The sequence below is a fragment of the Antennarius striatus genome, chromosome 1 (genome assembly GCF_040054535.1).
Source record: "Antennarius striatus isolate MH-2024 chromosome 1, ASM4005453v1, whole genome shotgun sequence".
Classification (NCBI taxonomy): domain Eukaryota; kingdom Metazoa; phylum Chordata; class Actinopteri; order Lophiiformes; family Antennariidae; genus Antennarius; species Antennarius striatus.
This window is the reverse complement of record NC_090776.1, coordinates 6,280,600-6,305,357: the sequence shown is the minus strand read 5'-3', so window position 1 is coordinate 6,305,357 and position 24,758 is coordinate 6,280,600. Positions and strand designations below refer to the sequence as shown.

At 40.5% G+C, this 24,758-nt stretch overlaps 1 protein-coding gene across 2 annotated transcripts; it reads left to right on the top strand.

The window, feature by feature from the left end:
• Window positions 1-433: 433 nt before the first annotated feature.
• On the top strand, window positions 434-23,818 carry znf507 (zinc finger protein 507). 2 transcript variants are annotated; one of them, XM_068318205.1, is made up of 8 exons: window positions 434-525; window positions 2,586-4,958; window positions 7,626-7,743; window positions 7,870-7,978; window positions 16,996-17,100; window positions 18,163-18,297; window positions 18,852-19,286; window positions 20,344-23,818. In XM_068318205.1, the coding sequence occupies exons 1-8, from the start codon at window positions 487-489 to the stop codon at window positions 20,399-20,401; spliced, it is 3,372 nt and encodes a 1,123-aa protein (XP_068174306.1). In that variant the 5' UTR covers window positions 434-486; the 3' UTR covers window positions 20,402-23,818. The 2 variants fall into 2 exon arrangements, with proteins under 2 accessions (XP_068174306.1, XP_068174314.1); XM_068318213.1 differs by lacking the exons at window positions 16,996-17,100; window positions 18,163-18,297; window positions 18,852-19,286; window positions 20,344-23,818 and adding an exon at window positions 9,133-10,436.
• The last annotated feature ends 940 nt before the right edge of the window (window positions 23,819-24,758 follow it).

Here is a 24,758-nt window from a genome sequence, read left to right as displayed (position 1 = left end):
ATGATAATAATAATGATAATAAAATTAATAATAATTTCGCATAGATGATATTCAGACTTTATGCGTTTCTGATATCACTAATTTAATCATTCTTATTGATTTGTCACTGTTAAATAGTTACTTATTATATAGTGGTTTGCTTATGATATTTTTCATAATTCAAACAAATGAACTCCATCCTAGCAAAAAGAAAACTATCAACAACAAAAATAAAAGCTCTTTAGCGGTAAATTATTTTGTTTTGGTTCATGACGCATTTTGTATTTGTTCCATTCTGTATTGTGATATTGGACATTTTATATAATCGCTGAAAACAATAACGAGAGTGCACAAAAGCAGCATATAGCTACTTGTCAACGTCGTTCCACGGTGGTCACCTGACCCAAATTCCAAGTCATGTGACCGATGTTCCATCCTCGCCATTTTGCAATGTGTAAAAGAGGGGGGGCACTATTTTATAGCTAACAATTAAAACAAAGCAGTTTTATGTGTTGGGGACAAAGAGCGTCGAACCGTTTTGCGTCAGTGAGTATGTTTTCATTAAAAAACAACCCGGAGCTCGCCTGTCACTTATTAACTGAAAGGTTAAAATGCCCTTGCAAAGACCTGCTAACTGTCAGACTCGTGTTTCTGTGTTTGAAGAGCAGGCAGCATGTCTGGTAGCTAACTACGAAGCTAGCACTTAGGGTCTCGCCACATTTCACTCCTATTTGTTTCTGTGTGAGAATCTCTCGTGTTGTAGCAGGGCCAGTATGTCACTTAACATTAGCCAGTAAGGTAGTCGAAGGCAACGTTCCAGTGTTTTTAAGTTTATTCTACAGAGGGAAGGGTAGTAATGAAATATTTTTAGACCCTGGTTTAGCAGGTGCTCATCTGACACTGGAGAAAGCACTCGATAGTGTGTAATCACAGTCACATTCAGTCTCAGATAAAGACATAAAATATCCAACAGAAGGTTTTTCTTTATCTTCCATATCAAGTGATACATTTGAAGTTGGTTACGGTATTTAGGAACTAAATGTTCGTATGCTTCCCATACAAGACGTGCCATGAATTGTACCGAGGTCAGCAGTGGTCGAGTGTTTTAATCATAGTCCGTAATCCTATGTGATAAACTTTTTTTCCTCGTGTTTATAGTATTGTAGCGATAGAGTCATACAAATGCAAAAGTAATAAAACATAGGAACTTGAGTTATGGTTAGAAAGGGACAACGAGGAGGGGCTTCAGCCACATGTCTTAATTTCCATCAAGCATGGTTTGTAAACAGATACACATGGTGCATCTGTAGGAAGGTTTGTGTTTCCATCAGCAGTGGAAAAGCTTATCAAAAACGAGCCGAGCAATCAAACTTACAATGGTTGTCATTGGAGTAGCTGTCCTTCTCAATTAATCTATTCATTGAGCACTCTAATATAAAGAGGGAATATGTTAATGGACATGTATCAAAGTCCAACACTGACCTGCCAGTTACTTTTTAAGAAGAATTTTCAGCATCACATTCTTCGACCAAATATATAATTCAGCAGCAGTTTGTAATGATCAAATCACACGGGAGCAGTGTAATGAGGTCATTACCTTTTTAAGGTTTTACTTTGACAAAACTTACTAAGATTCTTCACCAGAAGCCAGTGTCTGGATATGCATCATGCTGGCAGTGGGCTCTTTGGAAAGTACTACAAAGCCTCATCATTGAGGTTTGAGTCATTTTGAGAGAACAGTACCCAGTAAAAAAATAATTTTGTGTCATATTTGGGGAAAGCACCCGTAATATCCGCCGCATTGATCTGCTGATTGAAACTGTTTTTGTGTAATTTATTAATTTGCAACATCTGATTAATAGAACACTGTCAATAACGCTAATATGCATTGGGGCTTGAATGGTTTATGAAACATTGTGCAGTTGTTCTAAAGGGTGACCACATGCTAATGGCAGTGTAGAACCAGAAGTAGCATTTCCAGTGATGTCCGTTACGTGTATTCAGGTAAAATACATGAGGTGAAAAACTACAACGATTAGCTTTTAATACAAAATACTATACATAATCATTACTGTAAAAAAGAAAACATACCTTTGCATACATAAGGTTAAAGACACTTGACTGAATGTGAACATGCATTTTTCAGGAAAAGGCTATGTGCATGGTTTAGAAAGTATTGACTCTAATTGGCATGAGCAAGAATGTCTCAATGAGAGGTGATGAATTTCACTACTTTTTTTTTTAAGTGATAATTGTTCAACAAATTTATCAAGGGAAAATTCCTGACATAAATTGTGATTTCTAATCTTGTTTGGCCTGATAGGCAGTTTAAATCAAGCACTATGAACATTATCATGTATACCAATGAAAAACAAAAGAAATGAAAAACAAAAGAGAATCCAGACATTTAGAAAAATTGATATACAGTATGTAGACGGTGAACTGTAGAGCAGAAACTTTACTGTTGACTAATGTAAGGTCATGGCTAAGGGTATAAAGTTGCTTTTAAAATATACTGTACTCCTTTGAATCACCTTAGATAAATCTAGCACACTGTATGGCAACCAGTTCACGCTCTCATTTGCTTGTTCCCTGCTGTCTCCTAGGTCATGGATGAGATTAACAATGTCGCTGCGCTCATCTCAAACTCCTCCACTGCCTCATCCTTCTCCACGTCATTAGCATTGGGATCCCTCTCTCAAACCCAAACACAGCAAGTGGTAGAGAAGGATACCTCTGAGAGCTTTCAGCAAAAACAAGCTGCAGATTCCCTCATCCAGGTCATTGAGAAGCTCAGCAAAATTGTAGACAAGCAACCCCATCACTGTGCCTTGGCCATTGAAAGAAGAGCAATTCAGCAGGTTTCTTCAGCTACACCCGTAAAAGTTAAGGAGGGGATGAGGGGGAGCAGAGACAGCTTTCCCAATAAGAGAATTAAGAGCAAGTGTGAAGAGCAAGGAAATTTAGAGAATGTCAGCATGACTGACGATGCTCTTTTTTCACCAGTGTCAGGTGACGATAACAGCAGTAATGACATCTCTGGAAATGAGGTAGCCAGAAACACTAACAACAGCATCCACAAGCGGACCGTGACATGCTATCAGTGTAGCCTCTGTCCCTATCTATCCTATACTCTGCCTTTGCTGAAAGAGCACTTAAAGCAACACAATGAGCAGCACACTGACCTCATTCTCATGTGTTCAGAGTGTCGTTTTGCCTCTAGAGACCAGGGGCAGTTGGAGGCACATGTTCGATTGCACTTCAACAGTAGTGACAACCTGAAGATGAATTCCACTCAATCAGAAACCAGTGATGAGGACACCAAAAAGGTTTTAAGGAGGCAGGATGAAGACTGGACTGGGAGTAGTGATACCATAGGTTCCAGTATGATCAAAAGCTCAGTGGGTGGTTCCAGTGAATTACCACAGAAAAATAAATGGTATAGCTATGAGGAGTATGGGTTGTACCGCTGTCTCATTTGCAGCTATGTTTGCAGCCAGCAGCGAATGCTCAAGACCCATGCCTGGAAGCACGCCGGTCTGGTTGACTGCTCTTACCCCATTTTTGAGGATGACAATGAGACCCCAACAAAAAAGGAGGCTAAGGCTTCTGTCAATACTAGAAGAACAAGTAAGAAACAAGTTCTTTCTAATGCTCTTGGAGATAAAAGTTTAAATTCTTTATCTCCTGCCTTCAAGCTTGAGCTTTTTTCTCCTCCAATGGCAGTTGACAACAATCAGGATGCGTTGCCCCAATCAGATTTCAATCTCAATGAGATTCCAAAAACCTCTGATGTAAAGGAGGAAAATGTGTACTCTATTAAAGACCTGACCTCTGACGAGACTATGGTGGAGGTGCAAGTGACGACAGAAGCACAGGTGGATATTGATAGTCACCATGTTAATAACTCTATCACAGACAGCTTACTATCATCCGCTCAGAAGATTATCAACAGCAGCCCTAACAGTGCTGGTCATATCAACGTGATTGTAGAGCGCCTTCCTTCAGCTGAGGATTCAACCATTGTGACTAACCCACTCATTCTCAACCCAGACATGGATAGAGACAAAGGTGCAAAAGACGAAGAGCCACACCATGAGGTCCCTGACTCCAGTGCCACTAGGTCTACTAATGGTCACCCAGTAGGGGCAAATATTAAATTGTCAATTCCTTTAAGCTGTGACTCTCCACGTGATGAAAATACTCCCCCGGTTGGTCGAAAGAGGACACATTCTGAGTCTCTACGTCTGCACTCTCTGGCTGCAGAAGCTTTGGTAACTATGCCTATGAGGACCCCTGAGCTTCCCACCTCAAGCACTAAGGTTGGTCTGAACACCACTACAACTCAGTCACAGATCCAAAACATGAGCCAGAAATTTGTAGATGGTACTACAGCTGGACCAAAGACTTCTGACACTCCGTCAAGGGTAGCTTTATTGGACTTGGAGCATTGTAGCAAGGACAGGTCGGAAGATTTAGGTTCATGGGGTCTGATGGATGGAGATGAGGATGGCCCTGCTGCTAAAGCTGGCATCAGCCTGTCACTCCTCACAGTCATTGAAAGACTCCGAGAGCGGTCAGACCAGAATGCTTCCGATGAGGATATCTTGAAAGAGCTTCGGGACAATGCACAGCTCCAAAATGGATCCATGGCCAGCATGGTCACAGGTAATGGATCTGGCAGTTACATGTGCAGCATACCAGGAATGGACAGGTTGGTGGCCTCTGCTGATGGTGGCTTGGTAGACTACATCCCTGACAGTGAGCGGCCATACCAATGCCGTCTTTGTCGCTACAGCAGTGGCAACAAGGGCTACATTAAACAGCACCTACGCGTGCACCGGCAGAGGCAGCCATATCAGTGTCCAATCTGTGAGCACATTGCTTCAGACAGTAAGGATCTTGAGAGTCATATGATCCACCATTGCAAGACCAGGACGTACCAGTGCAAGCTCTGCTCAGATGCCTTCCACTACAAGGTAAGAAGACATCAATGCTCACATGCCAAGTTTTGGTTTTACCCTGTTCGGAATCCCTCTGTTGGAATCTGAACTAGCCAAACACATCACCACTGTTATAGGTGGAAGTGCCACCTTTGCAGGGCCACTTATCTGTTTCTGAGTAAGTATAACTCTGGAAGGCCACTAGCTGGTTTCGTCAGGTGATACTGCTTCCTTCACACTCCAGCATCTGGAATCATACAGTTGTAATTAAAGCTGGATTAATTTTCTAACATATTTTAAAACAAAATCTGAATTGGTGTATTTATGTAAAAGCTAAGGGTGTTTTCACAAAGTAACAATTAACAACAACATTATTTCTTGCAACTGAAATACTTGCACATGCCAGATAGATGTTTGATATGACGGGTGTGGCGATTGTCATTCTGCTGCAGGTAGGGAATTTAACAAAACTTTAATACTTTGGATGAGCTTCATGTTCTTCAGTGTGACCAAGAAATAACTAATCATCTGTGTTATTTGTATGATCATAAATAGTTGCAGAATTCTATTTTGCATGTATTTAATAATGATGTAATGGGAAGAGAAAGACAACTACGGTAAGTATTCCTACTTAACCACTCGGATCACTGTCACACAATTTATTAGATGTTATGAACTAAGACTGAAGAGGATCAGGTTGTAGCAAATCTACTACTTCTAAGTAGAGAACAGGGAACAGTTTCCAGTTATCATCAAACTTGTATGAGAAGTATACTCATGGCTTACACAGATTAATTATAACAATACTTTTTGAAAATGTGTCATACATACAAATTTTAACACTTGTCTTTTTATGACACTACAGTATTTGTTTTCTGTCATTTTTAGAAATTGTTTTCATTTTCTATAGGAGGCTGATAAGTTTTTTCTTCATAGTTATGCATTATACCAACTAGTTTCTCTTTATAAGGGTAGGCGTCATGTAACTAACAACACAAGTTCGTAACCACCATACATGTCACACATTCCTCAGTTCCCTACTTCTCAGTCAGTGCTTTTTTTTAATGACTGTATAGGGTAACTCTCATCTTTCATATCAGGTTAAGTTCTGTCCACAACACCCCACAGACTGCGTGACAGAATTCAATTAAGCGTTACGTGTTCCATCAGGCACATAATGGGGCAGCAGTAACTCAGTCCACTAAGTCTTGAGCTGGGGACCAGGAGCTGGTTTTTTCAAGGCCCATTTGGACCAGAAGGTTCAGAGTGTGAACTGGCAGGGAAAAGGTGCCAGCTCACTTCCTGAGTACTGCTGAGGTGCCCCTGTCCCCTAACAAGTTGCTCATTAGGGCAACCCAGAAGGAGCTGCCCACTGCTCTACATCTCTCCCATGTGTGTTTGTTTCAGGACCTGTATATATGTATATATACCGCTGTGACGTTAGTGTGTGTGACCCGTGTCTACATGTACACACAAAATGGATGGAGGTAAAACCATCTATTTTCTGATGTATAACAGCTCCACGTTGACTTAATTCGAAAAATGGCTTATGTTGAATCAACTTGTCTCCAGGCTGAACTGAAAAACAGCGATTCCTAGTTCTGTACTGTATTCATGAATGCATTTTCAGTCATATATGATTAATGCAAATCTATTTTAAGCTTCCAAACAAATTTTTTTTGATAGTGCGCCCTCGCACATTTGCGCATCCAAGATTGCGACCCCACCTCATCGCGGATTTTTAGTAGGCAGTCACTTGATACTGTACGTGCATTGTATTGGCTGTCGACATCCGGAAGTGTGCTGTGTTCCATCACTCTTACACTTTAGTGAGACACAAAATGCTTTAAACAGTTGATAAGTGTGGGAAAAGGTAATACACATAGAAGGTGGTTTAATATCAGTATGGGGAGGGTTCTTCTTCTTGCTGCGTGTACAGGCAGGATGGAACGGGTGGAGAAAAGTGTTAGGTGATGTGTGATAGAAGAGTTTCAACTAAAATGAAAGAAGGTAACCAAGGTAAAATAGGATCAGGAATGAGTACATCAGAGGCACAGCACATGTTAGTGGTTTTGGAGATAAAGTCAGAGAGGCCAGACTGAGATGGTTTGGACATGTCCAGTGGAGAGATAGTGAATATATTGGTAGAAGGATGCTGAGTTTTGAACTGCCAGGCAGGAGGCCTAGAGGAAGACCAAAGAGTAGGTTTATGGATGTAGCGAAAGAGGACATGAAGGTAGTTTGTGTGAGAAAAGAGGATGCATAAGACATTTCAATTGATTTGCTGTGGTGACCCCTGAAGGGAAAAGCTGAAAGGAGAAGAATAAGAGAAACGGATCGCGATCTCGATCGTGGATTCCTCAATTGCATGTGGTTCCTGGAACGCATTAACTGCAAAAAATGAAGGTGCAGAAAAAAATCCTCAGTTTACAAGTATAACTTACTGATGTTTACCATACGCCATGGACGCTTTATTTATTAGTCAATGATAAAATAAAAACCTTTTTTAACGGTATAAAACAAATACAGGGATTACTATTATTTGTAAAACAAGTAAAATGATGTAAAGTTAATTATTTTCCGTGTTTTTGTTTTTTTTTTGAAAAGTAACATATAATTGGGAATAATGTAAACTGAGGTATAACTGTAATTTATCCGTTTTGAATGTCAGCTACCATACATTTCTTTTTGCATCCATACTAGAGTCAACTAAGAAACCATGAAAGAGAGCGCCATAGCCTCAGCAGTGACATTGCAGCCCTGACACCAGTCACTGAAACAGTGAACATGGTGGAGGAAACTGAAGGAGTAACAAGTGAAGGTAAGACAGGTTTAAAGGCTTTGTCTACTATACATCCTAAAAAAGGGCAGATGGATATAAAAATGACAAATTGACACCAATGACCTTCCCTCACAATGTCTTTCTAATTGTTTTCCTATTTCACAGAATGTTGTGTGCAGAAGATGTATAAGTGTGATGTGTGTGACTATACCAGCTCTACGTATGTTGGGGTGAGGAACCATCGGCGGATTCATAACGCCGATAAGCCTTATAGGTAAGTTATTAAGGAAATGTTCAAATGTACCTCTTCAAAACACAAACTTTAAAATGGCTTCGCTACTCCAGAGGTCATTTTACTTTAGCTTTTTAAGTTTTGTGGGTGGGGGTAAGGTGCAGAAGCTTGAACAGATGTACTGTAGATGCACTCTGCAGCTTTAGAGTTTGGGTTATCCTGAAGCCTCTACCAGCTGAATTTGAACTGGAAGTGGCCAGTGTTCTGGACAAATCACCAGGTCATTACAGGGACATACAGACAAACCAACAACAACCAGTCATATTCACACCTGCAGTCAATGTAGGTCGATATGTAGCTCCTTGTACTGAAGATATAAATCCACTTATTTCTATTACACAATGCTGAGTTGTTGCTTTGAGGTATTTTTTTAACATGGTAACTTCAAAGCTTAAAAGCAGTCCCCCTATTATTTTATGGCTCTATTACTTTTAATTATTACATCCCGCTTCAAATCGGTGATGTATTGTTTGTGTGTCCGTCCATTTGTTAGTCCACCAAATATCTTTGCAACCGTTGCAGATAGAAAGATGAAACAAAAAGCACATTACTCAGGCGGCAAAGGAGATGAAAGCGACATGATGACCTTGACCTTGAGAAAACTAGGTCAAGGTCAAATTTCAACTTATGTACACTCAGGAATTGGGTAAGATAGAAAGACAGGGGAGAAGGCCAGTGTAACACCATAGATCAAAGCAAGTGCTTTGATCTACCTATGCACTAGCTTTGATCTATGGTCAAAGCTAGTGCATAGCTTCGACCTATCCTGAAGCTTTGACCCCGACCTGCCCTAGAAAGTAGGTCAGGATAAGTCGCAGGATGTTGCATTCTCTGGCTGCCTGATTATGATAATGGTAGTCACAGTAATTATGTCGTGACATTTATATATAATGAAGCTGTAATGAAGCTTTCTCTAGATTTCAGAATTGCTCACCAATGTCTGGGACTGATTGTAATGCTTCTCATGTGGCGCCTTCTTTCATATTAGAAGTTCAGAATAAATTACTGGTTAGGTAATATTGTTGCACTGGATATAAGTGAATGGAATTTTTTGGGCTGAGTAGCTTTCTGTTTTCAACAGATTGTGCTAACCAACTACAAAAAGAGTTTATCTTATTCTCTGTTCTGGTTCCCAGGACCAGCCTCTGCTGGCAGTATATCCCAACACAATGCTGTTCAGCTGTGGAAACATCCATTTCTGTCACTGCTGACTTAGGGTGTGAGGCGGGGGAAACTTCGGGCGCAACGCCAGTGCACCGCAGAGCCACACAGACACGCAAAAAAGCATGCACAAACACAGTCACACCTACGGTTAAGCGGCGTCAGCGCTACCCACAACCCCTCAGTATATCATCCAATTAATGTACCAAGAACTATTAATCATGCTGTTTGCCAGTGGTAAAAGCAAAGAAAGCAAATATTGATTAATATTTAACTTAACCAATGCATATAGGGGTAAAGAAGAACTTTCAAACTTGCACTATCATCACTGCGGTTTTGCATGCCTAAAGAAAGAAAATCTTGGCCAAAGTTCCAGCATCCACTTATTGGAAGGTTGGTGGTTCAAGTCACTTCAGTCTACATTAATGTATTGTAGATTTAGATACTTAATCCCATTTTGCTCCCTGGGTGTGTTAGGGTATGCCACAGCTCTTCAAGGATGGTCAGGAGAAGAATTTCCTCTGGGGATCAGTAAAGTAAAAAAAAAAGTAATGTGACATGTGTTGAAATAAGCTGAAGTGTTATTGCAGTTGAGTCCACATACTTTTGGTGCGTGACTTAAAATCGAAAGTCAACATGTACATACGGTCTTGTCATTGAAATTTATGTAGTGTGGCTCTACCCATTTTCAGCAACACAGCATTAAAAGACTAATCCCTTATGAATATAATATCACAATCAAAGAGTAAGGTCTGCATGTGTTACAACTGGGGCTGCAGTAATCAGTTATTTTAATAATAAATAATTTTGTTGAGTATTATGACCATTAATTGTCGAAGGAATTTTTGCAACCTCACTGATTTACATTTTTAACCAACCATTAATTAACTACCTTCAATCTCAAGCACGAAACAGTTATTTGTTATATGCTACTGTCAATGTATTGTTGGAGTCACATTGTGCCCACTGTGTGGATTGAAGGACGACAACTGGATGCCTTCAGTTAAGGTATACTATACGCTGGATTGACTATGCTCTCTTACGATATAATAATGTGCTATTAGAAGATACTAATTCTGTTTGACAATACATTTCTTTCTCCTCCATGACTGACTTTGCAGTTGGCACCTTGTGACCACAGAATCACAGCACAAATGGAATCAAGTGTGTTGTAACACAGAAATACAGTTCATGCGATTTAAAAGCATTTTAAGTGATTTGCCTCAAGAATTTGTAGGAATTGAGTTTTTCAATTATTTGAGTAATCACTTATGCCTAGTTAAATTTACAGTATTTGAAATAAAACTTTTTGGATTTAAATGTATTGTTTTTAATTCTTTAATTCCGCACAGAGTAATAACAGCTGGGTTACTTACATTAACAAGTTGTTAATGTAAACACGCTTGAATTTAAGCTCAGTTTGCACCTTGTCCTCGGTAAATTTCTGCTTTCAGATGTATTGAATATGCATATAAAGACCGTCAGCTGATGTAAGCCTTCAGGCCCTGTCCACATGTCTTTTTGAAAACATTTTTTCGTCCACACATCAACACATACAGTACAGACCAAAAGTTTGGACACACCTTCTCATTCAAAGAGTTTTCTTTATTTTTATGACTATGAAAATTGTAGATTCACACTGGAGTCATCAAAACTATGAATTAACACATGTGGAATTATATACTTAACAGGAAAGTGTGAATCAACAGAAAATATGTCTTATATTCTAGGTTCTTCAAAGTAGCCACCTTTTGCTCTGATTACTGCTTCGCACACTCTTGGCATTCTCTTGATGAGCTTCGAGAGGTAGTCACCGGAAATGGTCTTCCAACAGTCCTGAAGGAGTTCCCAGAGATGCTTAGCACTTGTTGGCCCTTTTGCCTTCACTCTGCGGTCCAGCTCACCCCAAACCATCTCGTTTGGGTTCAGGTCCTGTGACTGTGGAGGCCAGGTCATCTGGCGCAGCACCCCATCACTCTCCTTCTTGGTCAAATAGCCCTTACACAGCCTGGAGGTGTGTTTGGGGTCATTGTCCCGTTAAAAAATAAATGATGGTCCAACTAAACGCAAACCGGATGGAATAGCATGCCGCTGTAAGATGCTGTGGTAGCCATGCTGATTCAGTATGCCCTCAATTTTGAACAAATCCCCATTGGTGTCATCAGCAAAGCACCATCACACTTCCTCCTCCATGCTTCACGGTGGTAACCAGGCATGTAGAGTCCATCCGTTCACCTTTTCTGCGTCGCACAAAGACACGGTGGTTGGAACCAAAGATCTCCAATTTGGACTCATCAGACCAAAGTACATATTTACACTGGTCTAATGTCCATTCCTTGTGTTCTTTAGACCACACAAGTCTCTTCTGCTTGTTGCCTGTCCTTAGCAGTGGTTTCCTAGCAGCTATTCTACCATGAAGGCCTGATTCACACCGTCTCCTCTAAACAGTTGTTCTAGAGATGTGTCTGCTGCTAGAACTCTGTGTGGCATTGACCTGGTCTATAATCTGAGCTGCTGTTAACCTGCGATTTCTGAGGCTGGTGACTCGGATGAACTTGTCCTCCGCAGTAGAGGTGACTCTTGGTCTTCCTTTCCTGGGGCGGTCCTCATGTGAGCCACTTTCTTTGTAGCGCTTGATGGTTTTTGCGACTGCACTTGGGAACGCTTGGGAAGTTTTCCCAATTTTTCGGACTGACTGACCTTCATTTCTTAAAGTAATGATGGCCACTCGTTCTTCTTTACTTGGCTGCTTTTTTCTTACCATAATACAAATTCTAACAGTCTATTCAGTAGGACTATCAGCTGTGTATCCACCTGACTTCTGCACAACACAACTGATGGTCCCAACCCCATTTATAAGGCAAGAAATCCAATTTATTACACCTGACAGGGCACACCTGTAAAGTGGAAACAGTTTCAGGTGACTACCTCTTGAAGCTCATCAAGAGAATGCAGAATGTGTGCAAAGCAGTAAGCAGAGCAAAAGTTGGCTACTTTGAAGAAACTAGAATATAAGGTGTATTTTCAGTCGTTTTACACTTTTTTGTTAAGTACATATTTCCACATGTATTAATTAATAGTTTTGATGCCTTTAGTGTGAATCTACAATGTCAATAGTCATGAAAAGAAAGGAAACGCATTGAATGGGAAGGTGTGTCCAAACTTTTGGTCTGTACTGTATATCCGGGACAAAAACGGAGGTTTTTGAAAAAGTTTTTCGAAAATGTCGGGTATGCATTTTTGTGTAGACGGCTGTATCGAGGTTTTTCATCTCGCTGCGACAAAAACTGCTGTGACGTCAACTGCTGTCCCGTGTTTATTCGTACTAACTAGAACCAAGGCAGTCAGAGACTACAACATCCCGCGACACCCCGATTCAAAATTTTACCCTGACCTACTTTCAGGGTAGGTTAGGGTAAGTCGTGGGATGTTGCAGTCTCTGAATTCAAAATATTACCCTGACATACTTTCATAGATCAGGGTAAATCATAGCATAGGTAGATCAAAGCACTAGCTCTGATCTATGGTCTTACTCACACTGGTCTTCTCCCTCCTCTTTCTTATCTGGTTCCTGAGTGTACAAAAGTTGAAATTTGACCTTGACCTATTTTTTCTCAAGGTCATCATCTCATTTTCGTCCCCTTTGCCGCCCGAGTAATGCGCTTTTTGTTAAATCTTTTTATCTGCAACGGTTGCAAAGATATTTGGTGGACTAACAAACGGATGGATGAACACTGATAATTACAATTATAATACATCACCGCTTTGAAGCGGGATGTAGCAAATGGACATAGTTAAAACCATGTGGGTGGCAACAATTGTTCAGTAATTTTTAGCCATCTTGTTGTTGCAGCCCAAGTGCTGCTGCTGCACTTTGAGCACAGACGAAAGTCGGCTATTTTGGGACACGTTGCTGGTTGGTGGGAGGAATGGCATGAGAATCTGCCTCTCTTCCATTGTTATGGAGTTGTTCTGCTTATAAATGTGTTGATCAACGCACTTATGCGGTCACATGTGGACAAAGATTTTTTTTTTAAAAGGTGTCATGTGAACACATTTTTTTCTATGCGGAGTGAAGAAAAATCCATCCATCCATCTTCCACCGCTTATCCCTAGTCGGGTCGCGGGGGCAGCAGCTTCAACAGGGAGCCCCAAACTTCCCTTTTCCCAGTCACATCCACCAGCTCTGACTGGGGGATCCCAAGGCGTTCCCAGGCCAGCGTTGAGATATAATCCCTCCACCTGGTCCTGGGTCTGCCCCGAGGTCTCCTCCCAGCTGGACGTGCCAGAAACACCTCCCTAGGGAGGTGTCCCGGAGGCATCCGCACCAGATGCCCAAACCACCTCAACTGACTCCTTTCCACGCGAAGGAGCAGTGGCTCTACTCTGAGCTCCTCGTGAACAGCAGTGTTTCTCACCCTATCTCTAAGGGAGACACTAGCTATACGCCTGAGAAAGCCCATTTCAGCTGCTTGTATCCGCGATCTCGTTCTTTCGGTCATGACCCATCGCTCATGACCATAGGTGAGGGTAGGGACAAAGATTGAACGGTAGATGGAGAGCTTCGCCTCTCAGCTTAGCTCACTCTTTGTGACAACAGTGCGGTAAAGCAACTGCAACACCGCTCCTGCTTCCCCAATTCTCCGTCCAATCTCACGCTCCATTGTTCCCTCACTTGTTAACAGGACCCCAAGATACTTAAACTCCTTCACTTGTGGATGGACCTCATTACCCACTCGGAAAAAAAGAAAAAAAGATGCGTTTCAAAAAGACCCGGCTACGTGCAGACATGGCCTCAGTCCCCACCTGACATACAGTATCCCCCCCCCAAGAATCTTTTGACATTTCAGACTTCAAACTTAAAGATAACGATTTGAAAATATTTTTCAAGACTCACCATGTGAGACAGAATTGTGATGTGGAACCACATTTATTCAAGATTTTATATTGTGTTTACAAATAAACTGAAAAATAGGACGTGCAAAAATATTGTCCCCCTGTTCTCTCAGCTCAGCTAACTGACTCCAGAAGTTCCCTGATGACTTTGAATGATCCAATGTTGACCTAAATGGCTAACAATGACAGAGTGCACCTGTGTGTCATTTGGTCTCACATTTGCACATCCTACTTTTGTTTTTTTTATTTATAAACACAATATAAAATGTTGAATTAGTTTGGTTCCACTTCACAATTGTGTCTCACATGTTGTTGACTCTTGGTAAATATTTTCAGTTTGTTATCTTTAAGTTTGAAGCCTGAAATATGGCAAAATATCAACAGGTTTTTGGGGGGCCAATACTTTAGCAAAGGCACTGTACCTACACCCCATTTTATTAAAGGTTTAAACATATTATTCCTAGAAGAAGCAAAAAATAGAGGGAAAAAAATAATTCTGGTAGTTTTATTTATATAGTATAACAGGAGGATGTGACACCAGTTGGCCTCATGCTGACATTGATCCAGTCCTCCTGCCACAAACAAGACTGTAAATGGTGCAAAACGGAGCTGTCCCTGTAACTGATTGTTACAGGGACAACTCTCTTAGTGTTCAGCCCCACATCACTGAAATGCTGTTTCAAAATGAGTGTTCATCATTTGCACAAAGTAAGGATCATAAAAACATGGATGAACACGTGTCATTTTAAACATGATTGATCCGCACATAATTCTGACTTCAGCCTGATGGAACACATTTGGAATGAATTAAAGTGGAGAATTTTGCGGAGCCTTCTCGTCCTGCATTAATGCCTGACCCCACAATTGCCTTTCTAGCTAAACGGTAAAAAATTACCATAAACACACTCCTAAATCTTGTGGAAATCCTTCCTATGGGAATTGAAGCTGTTATAGATGAAAAAGGTGGATTGAAATTAAATCCCATGGTTTAAGAATGGGATGCCACTGAAGTTCAGGTTAGGGAATACTTTTGGCAAGATGGTATATCTCAAAGGACTTCCAACTGATTTTAATAGTTTCAGGATAAGGTAAGAACTTCGGGGAAAATTTGTTAAAGGACTTGGTTTGAGGGGAATGGGCCAGGAACAAGCCCATATTTTGGTACAGATTCATGAAGGTCCCCAGTAAGATTTTAACAATGTCCCTAATTATAAAAAATGAATACCTGAAGGTTTGGAGTATCTGACAGACAAGTCAGACAGATGTGAAGGGTGTTTTGTTATGGTGGTGGTCTCTGCTTTTTTAGATTGAAGCATATTGTTGTAGATTCATATCCATACTCCTTGATGGTAGCACAATTAGAGTGACAGTCTTATAAATGTCATTAGTTTTATTTTCCACTGTAATGTGTTTTTTCCCTATGTGGTAGCTCATGCGCTACTTTATATCTGAATTTCTATATTTTCCTCCATTTCTCTTATTTCTTCATACATATTAATGTTCAAGAGAACTTTAAATTTAAGGATTTCATTGCCCACCACTGCTTGATTGCAACTGCTGTGCACATTAAACATGACAGAAAGACCCAATGTACCAACACAGCAGAACGTGGTAATTTCCTTGCTGGCCTGCTGTAAATGGTTTGAATACACAACAAGCAGTAGTGAATAATTTGGTAGAGCAAGTATGTCCAATGGTCGTAGGATTAGCGATTTGATTCAAGCTCCCACACGGACAAGACACGGTACTGCCCTTGCCTAGAGTTTGGAACTCACTGTTGTGTGAATGTGCATGAGTATTTTGATAGTGGTTATGGAGGCCGTTGGCGTGGTTTGGTTTCCGCGTTTTCCGTCAGTCTGCAGCAGGGTAGCTGTGGCTACATACAGTTGTGTTCAAAATGACATTAGTCCCACATCACTAGCAAGATAAACCACTGTTGTTGTTAGAATTTCAACTCATGCACCGCAAGTAAGCTTCTAGAAGGTTTAGTGAAGGTATAGACATCCAACAGACACAACAGGAATGAGGAGCATGCTGCAAATTTTGGCAAACAAAATCATTAACCAAAAGGGGTGTGTTCAAAAAAATAGCAGTGCTCAGTTCAATTAGTGACATCAGTATGTGAAAAAAACAGGTGGCCCTTATTAAGAGATCAAAGCAACTGATGCTATATATGCTGACTGTGCATTTATCCTTAAAAAACAGAGTAAAATGGGTTCAAGAGAAGAAGAGCGTTTTTAAATTGAAGTTAAAGTAGGGGAAAACCTATAAAGAAGTACAAAAAATGATAGGTCTTCAACTAAAATTATATCAAACACTTTTAAATGGCAGCCAAAACTAGGAAGGCGTGAAAGAAAAAGAAAAAGAAATACTCAAATGGTTCGGAGCATACCAAAATGGCAAGGACTCAGCCAGTGATCAGATCCAGGAGGATCAGAGGAAAATCTTTGGTGGTCTCTGAGTACTATAACAATCTGACAACGTGTGTAAAAGCCAAACTACAAGTAGGAAGCCACCGCAAAGTCCCATTGTTAAAATGGGATGAAAGTCAGATTGTTCTTTTGGGGTCTAAGGGCCACAGACAGTCCTGCAAACCAGCAAACACTGAATTCAATCCACAGTACTCTGTGAAGACAATGAAGCATGCTGGTGCTAGCATCATGATATAGAGATGTTTCTCCTACTATGGTGTTGGCTCTATTTATCGCATACCAGGGATCATGGATCAGTTTGAGTCCATAAGAATACTGGAAGTAGTCATATGTATGAGGAGTGAATGAATTGTGGATCCACCGTACAGAATCTCTTGAGTGTCTAGAAAAGTGTTATATAAATCTAATATTATTATTATTATTATCATTAAAAAGACATCTTACTGTCTGCTCTTCTATTTCACTTTTTTCATTTTATCTCGTTTCTCATCTCCTAACTTCACCTACCAGGTGTTGCAGTTGCGATTTTGCCACAACCAACATGAACAGTTTGAAGAGCCACATGAGGAAGCATCCTCAGGAAAACCAAGCCATGGAGCTCCTAGAGCAGTACAGGTGAGGGATATTAGATAACATGAGATTGTCCACTGTATCTCTGGGGAAGGAGGAATCTGTCTGTGATATTATTTGAACCCCTGTCACCACAACCGGAAGACTTGAGACATGGGATTGCACTATTTTGGTGGGCAGAGAAGTGAAATGGGAGTGAATATAGGATGTTCAAGCAAACAAGAGAATTCTATTAAAGTCTGAGGCAAACGAAAATCCTCGACAATCTCCAACACCTCTGAGTGAGGCGTAATCAATGCGGCGAAATCAGTCCACACCATGAGCCATGGCTACACATGTGGAGAGGGAGGAAAACCAAAGTTGAGCTGATGATTGGGCTCTCTAGAATCTGTGCTAAAGGGCATGAAAATGATGGATGCATGTAAAGCTGCTTTATTCAGAAAAGTCGCCACATCTCTAGGGTGCTGATGAAGTGTCCATGCATCCTGCAGTCCATGTTAGGGAGGTAACTGCATTGTCTCAGCTTAAATCTGTAAGTAACAGAATCTGAGTATACATGTGGAAGCTTGCTGCACCAGCATCGCAGCTTCTGAGTGAAATGTTTTAATGTGAATACCAGCAGAATTGTTGAGAGCTTGGTTTTCTCCTACATTCATTAGTCATTCATTTATGCATTCATCTTCTAAATACGCTTCATCCACTATCGTGGATCGCGGGGTGCTGTAAGTGCATCCCAGCCAACTGGGGGTGTGAGGCAGGGGACAACCTGGGCCCGACACCAGTGCACTGTGGAGCCACACAAATACAAAGACAAATACAAACACACACAGTTATACCTACGGGCAATTTGGGACTGGCAAATTCACTGAAGTGCATGTTTTTGGTGGCAGAAGGAAGCCTGAGAACCCGGAAAGAACCCACGCAGACACGGGGAGAACATGCAAACTCCGCACAGAGCGGTACTCGAACCCAGAACCGCCTTGCTGTGCAGCTACAGCGTTACCCACTGCGCCACCATGCCGCCCCGTTTTATCATGCATCTGCTTTCATGTGGTATGCACATTAAGTCTTCCTGGGCTTGATCCACTCTTATCCCCACTTCTCCAGGTGTTCTCTGTGTGGCTATGTGTGCAGCCATCCTCCATCACTCAAATCTCACATGTGGAAGCATGCCGGAGACCAGAACTACAATTATGAGCAAGTTAACAAAGCCATTAATGAGGCCATCTCACAGAGCAGCCGGTAAACGCTTCAACTCCAGAGTTCACTTTTCATTTGTATGTTTGGAAATAATATTATTTCATTTACTGGCAGTATACATAGCACCTGGAAAATAGTTTGAAATATTTTGTCAAGAGCTTTACCTAAAGCTGCATAATGCATTATTTTCTCCTGATATTGGGATAACTCTTTCAGTGAAAGAAACAGTTACTGCTGTATTTTGAAGAAGCCTAAAATTAAATATGTTATCATTGGGCAGAGTACTGACTGTCAAGGATACTGATATTACAATATTACACTGAAGATTTTTTTTTTAATCAAACTAAAATTATTAGAAATGTGATCAAATGCAGGTTATTTTTAAATTAGCAGAGCACCCAAATATGATTGTTGCCCTGCTGCCCTCTAGTGTTGAAATCTTTCCATCATCTTTGGTAACAAGCTGGAGATGATACAGATGTTTCAAATGTCAGCAGCACATAGCATTTTCCTCAGTGAGCCGTTCCCAATCCAGTTCTATTACTTAGCCAGTCTTGGTCTTTTTCTTGTTGATTTTGTTTGAATGTTTCTTCCAGTGCTCCACAGAAAGTGTTCACAGTTGTTGATCCGGTGGCAGAGCGTCATACTGCAACCCACAAGGAAGACTCAAAGCAAACGCTGCTGACACACATGTCGACGTCAGCAGCTGCAGCCGGGCTGGCTGTGGGCCACTCCCCTGACCTGACGGACCATCCCAGTGGTGTGCTCACTGAATCTTCAAACCCTCAGGGGAAGTACCTTGCAAAGCAGTCTCAGTTCCAAAGTATGCCACGCACTAGCCACGCACCTGTCCCAGGTCCCGGCATGGAATACTGTGTGCTCTTGTTCTGCTGCTGTATCTGTGGCTTTGAATCCACCAGTAAAGAACGGCTGATGGAGCACATGAAGGAGCATGAGGGAGACATCATCAGCATCATCCTTAACAAGGAGGAACAGCAGCTAGGATCGCATTCAGGACTCCAAAAAGCAGAGTGAGACCTGTCCGTCCCTCTTTTTCCTTTCAAAGTTGACCTGCTATTTCAATGATCTCCCATCAAAGTATTTCATTGTGTTTTTTTTTTACCTCCAAGTAATGCTGTCCCACAGTTGGTTATTTCACACAAATGTTCAGACAGTTTTTGTTGGTTTGGCCGCATTAATTATTGTCCAGTGACAACACTCCAATAGCTGTCGTGAAAACTCATGAAAAGACTATATGAGTGACATCAAAAATTTGTAAAAAAGTTTGTATCCAGTTAATATTTGTAATTTTTCATTAATGACATAAGTCTATGAAACAAGAAAGAACCAACCAGAGCTCTCACCCAAGTCTGACTTCTTTTCTCTCTTCATATACAGTTAATACCTCATGAAACCACACAGTTCCTCATCAGAAACGAACCAAATATTTTCCAGTTCATTTCATGTATTGACCACTAGGCATCTATTATATTGCTACTGTAATTTTTAATTTATTAAATTAGACACAGTTAAAACGCTAGCCTGGTCAAATTGGAATAAGTTCAAACTCTGCAGCGCCTAAAAGACATGCATCACAGTTTGAACATAATTTAGTGTTCATTAGTTTTTAACACATGCTATTTTCTGTTATGCCAATTTAAGGAGGCAAATGTTCATGATGTTTTGGTGGGTTTTTTTGTATGTGTTTTTGTATAGTTCCTCCTATGTAAATAAGTTTCTTCATGGGAGGAACTATATTCTCAAAGGAGTAGAGGGTGGCCAGACCAAAGTGGACACTGGTGATGGATTCGATTGTAGTCTGCTGGTGACAGAGATGTTGGTCTAGGGCATGTTGACAAACAGAATGATGAAAAGGGAAGTTGCCTTCAGGTCAACTTTTCTTCTTGGTGAAGGGTGTCTCAATTTTTAAAAATCTGTTATTTTAAAACGGACATGCCTGCTTTCACTTGCGCTGTCAGGTTGATTTAAAGAGTTAACAACAAAGGTACGGTTCTTTTATATATGTATATGTTAGGATTTTTATAATAATCTTTACAGTGTTTTTAAATGCCACATTTTAAGTGTCAGACTGAAAGAACTGTCACCTTGGACTATCATGCCTGAAATGAGGACAGCTGAGCTGTGATATGAAATTGTCGCATGGACTGGAGGCAATGACGGAGCTGGTATTCACTGCAATGGAAAAACTTGGAATACTGTAATGATGGTTAACATTTTTTCAATTTCATGATGGCAGTGTTTGATTGTTTCACTGTGTTCAAGTTATTTTTCATGCAGAAAGAATAAACGCTGAGCTCCAACATCTTAGACGATCATGGATGTCGAGCTGTGAAAAGCAAACATCGTAATACATGCAGAACAGTTCACTCATCAGCATGCCGTTTTTATGTTTCATCTGGCTGAGGAAATTCAGTTAAATGACATATCCATAATTTATGCCCTCTCTTGCCTGACACAACAGCTTTAAGTTGTGTCTCAGTACAGGCGTAGGGTAGTGGGTAAAACCAAATTTCTCTCAGAGACCCGTTACCTGGTTTGGAGTTCTCATTGTCACAGCAAGTAATTATGTTCTGGATTTTAATTTATACTTTAAGGGGCCAAATTAAAGAAGACAGTTATACTGTATGTATGAATTAAAAAGAGTGAGACCTCTGTCCTTCCCGTTTGACCGGCGTGACATAAATTTAAATGAGTATTGTACTGAAGAAACACACCAGCACTCCGATTTGTGCCATATGGGGATTATCTATGAATTTGACCAAGTAATAGTTATTCCTCCTCAAAAACTTTTTTTTTTTCATCAGTGCTTTCATGCTTTTGACATTTGGTCGTGGTGTGACCATCACTAATGTGAGTTCATTGACACTGATCCACAGGTGCAGGTAAAATACAGAATCGTCCAGAGGTAACAGTTTCGCTGATGATTTATCAAAAACAACAATTCATACACATTTGCTAGAGCTCATGAATGACGTTCCATTTACTGCAGTAGTTCCTTTAACTCATTTTAACTTCAACTCTATCCAGTATAAGCATTGAATGCAACAGTACCTTAAACCAAGAGTTGCCAGCTCTTAGTTTAACACCAGCGTTTTGTAGGCCACATAGTTATAGAATTAATTACCTTATAAATTTAAGAATATATGTAATATGTCAGGCGGCGCAGTGGATAGCGCTGTTGCCACACAGCAAGGCACTTCCGGGTTCGCATCCTTCTCTGTGTGGAGTTTGCATGTTTTCTCCCTGTCTGGGTGGGTTCTCTTTGACTTCTCCATCTTCGACCTCCAAAAAACATGGGCTTCAGGTTAATTGGCCGGTCCCAAATTGACTGTAGGTATGAGTGTGTGCGTGTGTGTTTGTTTTGTCTCTGAGTGCCTGGAGTTACCCCCGCCTCACGCCCTCAGCTGGGATAGGCTCCAGCTCCCCGCAACCTGCCACAGCGGATGAAGCAGTTGACGATGAATGTAATATGCAGTGACATGCGGTGAGGTTCACGGCTGGTGAGGCACTGATCTCATCATAATTAGATATACAAACATATGAACCTACAGTGCAGTTTATTCACCATTCAATTATCAACTGTGAGTGGGTTAGAGCAGAATTATTAGGATTATTTACACTTGCAAACTAACACACAAATAAGCACATTTGATTAAAAAATACGTTATGTTGTTACCTACATGTTTGTTTATATGCTATGTTTACTTATATAGTAAGGCCAGGTGAGCGGAAAACAAATGAATGGCTGTAGTTTGCTGTCACTTCTTCTACGGCCGAGGAAGAAGACTCCTTGGCCGAATTCCTAGGATTACCAGCACCCCCTACCAATGAGGCACGACATCATCGTGCCTCACGTAGTGCCTTGTCACAGCAGTTTCCGGACCACTCAACTTAAGAGAGACGTTACACTCATGTAGTTGTTGACAAAAAACACTGTACATTATATACATATGCTAAATTATGGAAATTTAGTTCATTGAGCAAATGTGTTAGAACATTTTAATAGCAACATATAGAGAGATAGCATTACGGTCTCACTATAGTATATCAGCACAGCTAGTCCAACCATTGCCGCAATCCATGGTGAGTCTCGGCTGGCTGGTGCCTCTTTTCTCAGTATTTCAGCATTAAATGTGAAAATTCAGAAATTTTGAGTAAGAATAACCTAAAATTGGCGATGTTGAATATAAAATAACTTTATAATACTCATCATTGGATAAATATAACCATTTAATTTATTTCTTCCATTTTTCATTTTTGAGGCTGTGCCTCATCTGCCTCCCCTGACCGCACATCACTGGTAATATATATATTTTGTCAACAAACCCTGTGAAAAGACCAAACAAGATGTGTTAATCCATCTGTCCATTTCCAGCTTCTGTTCATTGCACCACATCCAAATTTACTGGCCACTGCTGTGTACTGACATCACTTTCGGAATACCAGTCACCTTGACTAAAGAGTTAACCGGTGCTGCCGCTGTACTTCATCCAGCGATAGTGAAGGATGATATACACATCTAGTATGGAAATAGCTCTGTGGTTCTGCTGCTTCTGTGAAAAAAGAGATTAACTGTTTGCCCCATCCTGTGCTTTATTCCTATCCCAATGGGACTGGCTGATGAGTCGAGTGCAACGCCTTGCATTAAAATTGTGTATTAATTGGAGGTAAAATACAGTGCTAGTGTTCCTGCTATTGTAGAGATATGTTACAGTTACAATATATTGTACAGTAAAACAGTTTACTTCATTATTTTTAAATGATTTATTTACAATAAATCTTTCAACTACTGGACTAAGTACTTACTAGAATCAATTCTTGATTTTAAGCTGCCAGTTGGATTTTTTGAAAAAACTAGCACCACATTTCAAACTATTTGAAATTTAAGTGAATGACTGTAAAATGCACCCGTTTTACTGGCTAGGATGAATGCATTTCAGCGAACTGGGTCATTACAGGCAGCGATCTGAGTTTATAGATAAAGGTAGTAGACCATACAAGCGTGACAGCACGTCTGTGCCATTCACTTTGAACATATCACTATATTTTCCATAGTGGCAAATCTGAATATGAAAGAATGTGAAAAAGCCCTTTTATTTCAAGTCATTTTATATAATAATGAGCTCAAGAACTTGGTACTGTATTTGAAGTATGTAAATATTGTAGAAGAATACTACCAAACATTAAAACTGACATTTTTAAAAGGAGAAAATCTATTTTTGAATGACCTTGTTAAAAAAAAGACAAAAATGTTTTATATTTAATTTTGGCTCTGGTCTTATTTACTCCCTGTCCCTTTGAATTAACTGACAGTTTAAAGCAAAACACAACAACATCAGCTGAGTATATTTAAACAGAAGTAGAATGAGAATATACGTTGGTCCTAATTTGTTTTTGCTCATGTTTTATAATCAATGTCTGCATGGAATTGTTTTACACAGCTGTGTGACTTGCTTGCTTTGTTTATTTATTTTTAGAACATTAGACTTTCTTCTCTCACTACTTTATCATTGTATTTTTGATAATAAAGACTGAGAATATATTTTTGTGTCTGGTCATTTCCAATTTGGATGGTTTTTAAGTATGAAACCTTCCATATGAATGCAATGCACACATATATTACAAAAGTGAATAAAATAATGTTAAGGAAATATACAGCGTACACTTTTACAATGAGAATGAGAAATGACTATTGATATTTAGAAGTGCAGAAACATCGAGGTCATCATGAGTAGACTTCAGGTTTCTCAGAGTAAGTTCTTACCATCATTTGAGGATTTCACCCCGGTACTTAAGAGCAGTCAGGGTAGGGTAGGCTAGGATAGAATTTTGTGGACCCAGTTCCTGACAGTTTGGCTACAAAAATTCAGACCATTAGCCTTCATTTTCCACCGGATGGAAAAGCTCCCATCATGGTTGATTGATTTATGAAGGTTGTGTGTGGGGGTCCATCCTAGCTGACTCAGGGAGGTGGAATACAACCATCACAGGGCAACATAGATTAATCCCATTCATGTATGACAGTCACCAATTCCTCAGAGGGGAACACAATCAAGGAAATCAGTCAAACAGGTGAATTTGAACACAGGACTTTCTTGCTCCCGGCAACAGCGCTACACACCATACTATCGCACTGCCCCATCAGGTTATATGCATCTCTGAACTCTGGTCACTGTGTGACCAGAGAGGTACACCTCTCGCCCATAGCGAGAGATGCCAGTTTATTGCGTGGCTAAAGGAAGACAAACAACCACTCACACTTACTGACAATTAAGTTTGACCAGTTCAACTACGCTCTTGTGTTTTTGGAAGTGAGAGGAAGCCAGAGAATCCGACTTCCTTCCACTGGGCGGCAGTGACTCAGTGGTAGAGCGGGCATTAAAGCAGGTTGTCCAATATTCCAAGATTGGCGGTTCAATTTCTGCTCCCACCCCAAAACACCCGGAGTGTGAGCTGACAGTGGGAGGTGTCAGCTCACCTCA

Coding starts and splice junctions, on each gene's coding strand:
- znf507 (XM_068318205.1), top strand. CDS start 487: ATGTGTTGGGGACAAAGAGCGTCGAACCGTTTTGCGTCA. Junction 4,959..7,625: donor CAGATGCCTTCCACTACAAG/GTAAGAAGACAT, acceptor CATCCATACTAG/AGTCAACTAAGAAACCATGA. Junction 7,744..7,869: donor TGAAGGAGTAACAAGTGAAG/GTAAGACAGGTT, acceptor CCTATTTCACAG/AATGTTGTGTGCAGAAGATG.